Below are 7,394 nucleotides of genomic sequence, written 5' to 3' on the forward strand. Positions count from 1 at the left end.
AACACCCCATATTCACTACATCAATTAAAACACAACCAACTTACTACAAATATACAACAGACGAAACATCACAATTAGTATAGAATAAAACAAACTTATTAACAGAAGCTTCTGGCAGTACCACCTAGGTTGGCTGCTCCCCCCTCCCACTCCCCACCAGGCACACACGCGCACATGCACACAACAATGCCACAATGTCCCTGGTCCAAGCCAATGGAACTCGTGTCAACCTCATGTTGTTGCGACAAATGTTACACCTTATAAATCCAGCAATAAGAATGAACATCTGCAGAAACTGTATAACAGACATCATATCACTAATCTCAGAATATAATGATACACTTGTGAACTTTACTGCCACATCCATACCTAACTAATACACAATAAAAGGAATTTAGACTTCTTTCCACACAACAAACACAAAAACACTAGACCAACAAGAAGAAAAATATAAAGGATCCTAATAACTCACTGAAAACATTTTCACAACCTGCATTACTGCACCAACAAACTAAACTCAAAACCACATTAGCATGATGACAACCAAAATTCAAATGAACCCAATACACTTTAAAACTACCACCAGACGGCACCATCAAATACAACACGGCATCTACAAACAACCAACTCCAAAATTCCTTGCCTTAATAACATTGCACATGACAACCCCATAATATCATGGGTCAAGTCAGATGGATGGACTCTCACACTTACATTGACCCATACAACCTCCAGCAAGTTAATTTGGCAATATTTAAGTTCATGTTCACTATATCTATAAAACTTAATCAGAACATTTATATTAAATTATTTAAAGAAGGGTACAAGTTGAGAGGGTTTGTTACAGACGTGATTGGAGAGGGACTTTATCACCCAGAAAATTTAACACAGACCTGACAGTAAGAGACAGCACTGCTATGGAAGAAATCTAGTCAACACGTGCATAGCACAGTAGTCAACCAACATAAAGGAGGACTGCCAGAAGTGACAGTATCCTCTACAAATCAGTAAGGTGAACTACTGCAACATTTGGTTACAAGTCCGGTGGGAGTTATGTGCAGAAAAAAAAAGTTAGAACTTTTTGCAAAACACTAATTTCTAGAATAGTTTAAAACAATCATACCATCACATACAAACACAAATTCGTCCTTTTCATTGAACTAACACTTAATATAAGCAACACTATAAAATAAAAAGGTAGTACTGATAATATCTACCACTAAGGGAAATGAATTTTTTTGCGAATGAATTAAAGTATAAAACATTGCGAAGTTTTATGAATCCGTTTACCATAGTGGATGAAACAGTAGTAAGTGGAGAAAATTCAATTACATTCTGCATTACTTTACCTAATTGATTTTTCATTTGCATTTGTATAGAATTGAGATGAGCCTTCGATGTATGTATTTTGTTCACCGCTTTACGTGCTCTGATGATTTCTTTCGCTAAAATCGTGCAAACACTCTTGTCTCCCTTCTTTGCTGCTTCTTTCAGCGATCTCTTCACTTTCTCTTCTTCCCTCTGTATCGCTATCAAGGAAAAATGACAGTCATGAAATTCATGGGTGAAACAGGACAAATCTGACAAAGAAGATAAATTTATGCACCTCTTATTTGACGGTCCAGTTGATAACCTTCTTTTCTTATTTTGTGGGACCATTCATTAACCTGAAAATCACAAGTGCATTGCAACTGCGTATTACTTCACTACGTCTTACTAAATTAAATCTTCGCGTGTAATAATACATATAAGTTATACCAATTCCTTTGGATTTTTTTCTGGTGTCTTCCCGAACAATCCCATTTTCAATCAGAATGACAGCCCTCAAACTTTTTATGACAACCACTCCCCCATCACACGGAACATCTGATGTTGGCTGTCCTGGAACAATCGTATGCTAGATATCTCACTCCTGTATGATTCATAAAATTATAGCTGTATTGACTGATTAAAATTGGCACGATACGCGGTAAAAATGCGAAAACTACTTAAAAATCGCTGCAAAATGTTAGTTTACAATCACTGCAAAGATATTTAGTGACTGGCAGTGAGAGTAGTGTGAAAGCACTTACACGACTCTCTCTGTTCTACTACAGTCAACAGTGATCGCTCCTTTTGATGTCGACACAGAACGCTGATGGTGAGAGTCTCTGACGCTAATAATTCAGAGGTTTGCCGCGGGTAAATTCAAATAATTCGACCTCAGGTATCTGGAACATCACACTCACAGGATCAACAATGAAATGTCCGAATCTTAAATTGCATACATGTGAAAATTTGTTCTGCTTTAATTAGTTGCAGATGACTGCCAGCTTGACAATATCAGCTCTTATTGTCGTTCCTGTGATATTAAAGATTGACGCAATTATTTGCTATACTGACACGGCTACAAGGAAATGAAAAAAATTTGCCTGTGATTCCTTTATTTCTTACGACGTACTATGCGCTTTTGTCATTGGACAGAAATGGATGAACTGGAAATAATTTTTTATCTTACTGAAGTAAAAGGAAAACTTTTGTGGTTATTGCAGACTTACAAACCACCATTTAAAGAATAAAACATCAATGTCTTTCGCTGCAAGGGGCATAAAAACATCGTGTGTTCATGAACAGCTTTCAGAAGTTTCGAGCAGGCAAGTAATTTCTTTCACATTAGATAAATTAGTTTTATTTAGCGATGGTATTAACGGTTTACAAAGCAATCGCATTTATGATGGTTGAATTTCGGAAAATGTCACAACCATTATTTGGCTTTCGCATTCGTTGGATTCGCCAATGCACAACCAGATTGTACCTTTCAGCCTAACCTAGACCTCAGGATGCAGTACAGGTCAGTCTGTCACAACAACCAAGATTTCAGATGAAAGGGGAGGAGAATTTCAGTATACATTTTAACTCTTTATCTGCATAGAATATAGGTCTGTAATTAGCTACTCTTATATGCTGCGTAAGTACTAACTGGTGCTGGATATAATAAGTTACTTCAAAAGTGCACAGGCTGTAGAAACAGTATATTTCACAATAGATTTAAGACGTTATATGTGCAATTGTGGAAAGACTTTAAGGTACCAGTATCAGTTATAGGCGATTCTCACAGAGCCAGAAGCTGTCATATTGGCACTGTAGAGTATTCTCACAGCCACACACACCTCATCAAATGAAAGAAGCAGCTGCTGCTTTTAAAGTAGGACCTTTCCTACTTCCCTTGCTGTATTCATTTTAACCTGAGTAAGTCAGATAATGTGTAACAATTTAGTGTGTGGCCTAGTTAATGATGATGCAGTGCACAATGTTAACTTCTACCATTTGCTTCTCTTTGTACAAACAAACTTCTTTTACTTACTGCAGGCTCTCCTGAATGGGTGCATGACTAAATGAACTGCAACACTTAAACTTTATTCATTGACTCTAGGAAATGATGCAAGAGATGACCTTCCATTTTATCATGATGATCATCAACTGGTGCAACAGAATATATGTGTGCATGTACACTATGTATTTACAAATTAACATTTCAATTTGATAACCAGACTGTAGCTCTTGGTATCACTTCATGCAAGACTTCCAGCCCCAAATGGGCAGTTCTCAACGGTGTGTCTTATTGCCCATTACCCTGTGCACCACAATTGCCTTCAGCACATTCACAGTAACTCCACTTCTGCAAGATGTGAGCACATCTCCCTCGTCCCGTTTGGATGCTGTTGGGCCTTGACCAGTTGCTGGTAGATTCTGGAAAAAACTACTTAGAAATTAATTCTATTATGACCCATTTTTTAAAAGAATTTGCACCTTGACAGCTGTTCTGATGAAATCTGCAAGTCAAAATGGAGTACAACAGACAACTGCGGAATGTAAGTAGATCTGACGATGCCAGTAATGGTTCTTGTGGCCTTATTCACACACATATTTACCATAGTCATTGTTTTCCCATGTAGGGGCACAATATTGAGCAGCTGAATACACTAGTGGAATTGCAGTACTGTACAGTGTATGTGCATTTTCTTCTCAACAGTTCCTAGAAATTTTGTGGTGTAGATTTGTTCTTTGATAGGTCCGTGCAGTGCTGTTTAAGGTTGACACCTAGATATTTAGGGGGGTAATTATGGGAAACTTCGACCATTTCAAATAACATGTAACTTCCTTTGAGCCTATTTTGCTTGGGTTTCATTGGTGTCTCAATTTGCAGAAGTACTCATTCAGTATAGCAAAGTCACTTAAGAGCATACTTTCACAATGCTTGATATCCTTGTGCAGGCATATTAATTCCAGGTCATCTGAACACTTGATTTTCTTGAAGTTAGTAACTGGAATGTTGCAGAGATACAAGTTAAATGGAGTAATATAGCAATGAAAACAACCAATTTTTGAAAATATAAGTAATCTGACAGATAAAAAATCTACTCACCATTTGGCAACAAGAGAATACACATATAAAAGGTATTACAGTTTGCAAGCTTTCAGTGCCAGGGGTTTCTCCTTCAGGCAGAAAGTTTAAAGGAGAAGGAAGAAGAGTGAAGGAAAAGAATTGGTGGGATTTAGGAAATGGGGTAGAGTTCAGGAAAGGTGCCCAGAACCCTGGGTCAGGGTAGAGACACTGGTTGGGATGAGAAGGAAAGACTGTTGGGGACTGTACCAGATTAGTTTTGAAAACCTGAGAGCTCAGAGGTGGAAGATAGGGTAATAGGGAAGACAGAGATTACAGTTAAAACATCAGTCATGAGTTACCTAAGGACAAAAGCTAAGTGGAATGTGTATGATAGAGGTGGGAGAGGTACATTGAAAAATAGACAGGTCAAAAACAAAGACATAGAAAACGAAAAGGTAGTGACAAAAGGGATAGTTGCTGTGAAGAAATGCTGAGAGCTAAGAAACTAATGCAGATTTAGGCCAGGTGGGTGGTAAGAATCAAGGACGTGCCGCAACGCCAGTTCCACCTGCGGAGTTCTGTGAAACTGGTGGCTGGGGATAAATCCAGGTGGCACATGTGGTGAAACAGTCACTGAAGTCACGACTGTCATGTTGTAGAGCATGCTTTGCAACAGGATTTTATGTTTTTACTCTGCCTAGACCCCTTCATCCCTAAATTATAACTTGGTAGTAATCATTCTGATGTAAAAAGCCAAACAGTCTTTACATAACAGCTGGTAAAAGAGCTGTTGTTTCACATGTGGCTTTTCCTTCCTTTTATAGTGTACGTTTTGCCAGTTACAGGGCAGGTATAGAGTGTGGTAAGAGAGAAGAGAGTGCATAGGGCAAGTCTTGCAGAAGGGATAGCACCAGGGGTAGCAGCCATAGGGTAGGGAGATGGGTGCAGAAGTAGCATAGGGTTTGATAAGGATACTGAGGAGAGTGAGACAGCTACAAAAAACTGTTCTAGGCGTGGTGGGCAAAATCTCAGACAGAATAGACCTCATTTCATGGTATGATTGTAAGAAATTATACCCTGTGTTTTGTTTCGTTGTGTGTTCCTGTGGACACTTACTTTGATTTTAGACAAAGAATTATGCAAACCTTTTGTGGTACTGGTATTAGTTGTAGTTTAGTAGTGTGAATAGAAATTGTTGCTTCCATAGTAGAGGGTGAAATTAGTGACCACTATTGTTAGTTCTTTAAATTATTCTACTGTAGTAACTGGACTTAGATAATGTAAATGTTTAGTTTTTTCAATGATCGTTAACATTTTACCATGAGTGAGAAGTGTGGGCTTTAGTATAGGTTTGTGAGTAATGGGTTATGGTGTGAGATTTGTTCAAAGTGTTTTCATTGGTGGGGAATGCAGGGAGAGAAATAGATGAACTGGAAGTAAACACTGTCCTCTTTCTAAAAAAAACTTTGTCAAGTTTATCAACATGGTTTAAAAAATTCGCTAATCTCAATTGATTCAAAATTATCCTAGGGTAGTCATATAGAAAAAGTGGGAAGCAGCATTAGCAAAGGAATATTTGCTCTAAGGAAGCTGTGTCATTGTCTAAACATGCCAGTACTTAAAGTGGTTTATTTTGCTTTAATACACAGTCACATTTCCTATGGTACAATACTGTGGAGACATCAAAGCAAAGCAGCTAATGTCTTCAAACTACAAAAGAAGGCAATAAGACTGATATGTAGCTTGGCACCCAGAGCTCACTGAAGGCCAAGCTTTAAAAAATTACAGATTATGACCCTGCCATCAATATTTATACTACAGTGTGTAAGGCATATTAAGGAAAACTATCTGAGTTATCAACAGTATGATATGCGACATAATTATAACACAAGAAACAAGCAGGACCTAGTTTCTTTCCGATGTAACTATAAAAAAAACACAAAGTGCTTCTTATACAAGTCCATACAATTTTTTAATGCCATACCCCAACATATCAGGGATCTTCCAATTCAACAATTAAAAAGTAAAAGAATTTCTTCTTGAGCTCAGCATTTATGAAACTGATGAACTTTTAAGGGAGGCAAAGAATATGGTATGACTACACTTTGTGATCAGTTTTTATATGCTTCTATATATGAGTAAGTCTGTAATTGGCTAAATTTACTATGCAATATCAATTTGTACCAGAAGTTTCTTTGTTTTGTTTTTGTGTGAAGGTGCCATGATTATTTGTGTAATATTTATGTTGTGTAATGTTTTTCTTGCTTTTGTAATTATTTGTGTAACATTTATACTATGTAATATTGACTTTTGTAATGCCTCAGATGATCTCTGAGGTCTCTACAACAATAAAAATCAATCAATCAATCATCAAGACCACAAACAAGGCCTAATGAGCCCTTATTGGTAGATGTCTTTTCAAAGCATCAGTAAGAATAAGATCATAAAAAGCTTTGTCCAGGTGAGCAAGCTTATGTAATTGTTTCTCACAAAAATCTGGCATTGAGATATTACCTGGTGTGTACCTATTGCTATTAAAAAAAATGCTGTTTTCGTGCCTGCCTGTTTACTTTTGGACCAAAATTTATTCAAGAACATCTGCTCAAAGTCGTTAAATGTTATGTTTGGATTTACATATTGGTTGGCCCATGACAATGCCTCATCATTAAGGAAATGTTTGGCTAGTTTAAGTTTTGCAGAATCAAGTAAGTTTGGGGATAGTCCACAGTATGTATTTAAGAGGTGAACTGTTACAAAATGGTACAAAATTTCTGCTGATTTGTGGATACAACATACATGTTTCAACATCACTTAATCGGATGGTAACTTGTTGTAAATTTTCAGACAAAGTCTCAATTTTATTATTAACACTGGTAGGATGGCTATGAATTTGATCATTATTTACTTTTAGTTTCTGTTTGATGAATTCACTTTCCTGCTCTATATATTCATGCATAATTTTGAATTAAGAGTTCCTTCTACCTAACTGAGCATGAATAACATCTTCAACGTTTTCCACATGCAACTG

The 7,394-nt window shown here is 37.0% G+C and overlaps 1 protein-coding gene across 1 annotated transcript in view; it reads right to left on the reverse strand.

Moving 5' to 3' along the window:
* Nucleotides 1-2,066, reverse strand: part of LOC126175903 (charged multivesicular body protein 3) — a 48,265-nt gene extending 46,199 nt beyond the window's left edge. The window contains exons 1-3 of the mRNA XM_049922965.1: nucleotides 1,759-2,066; nucleotides 1,607-1,667; nucleotides 1,350-1,529 (exon numbers count right to left, since the gene is read on the reverse strand). Of these exons, the coding sequence (XP_049778922.1) occupies nucleotides 1,350-1,529; nucleotides 1,607-1,667; nucleotides 1,759-1,803 (286 nt within the window). The 5' untranslated portion in view covers nucleotides 1,804-2,066. The remainder of the gene's footprint in view (nucleotides 1-1,349; nucleotides 1,530-1,606; nucleotides 1,668-1,758) is intronic.
* Between the last annotated feature and the right edge of the window lie 5,328 nt (nucleotides 2,067-7,394).

Source organism: Schistocerca cancellata, chromosome 3 (genome assembly GCF_023864275.1).
Source record: "Schistocerca cancellata isolate TAMUIC-IGC-003103 chromosome 3, iqSchCanc2.1, whole genome shotgun sequence".
NCBI classification, from domain to species: Eukaryota; Metazoa; Arthropoda; class Insecta; order Orthoptera; family Acrididae; genus Schistocerca; species Schistocerca cancellata.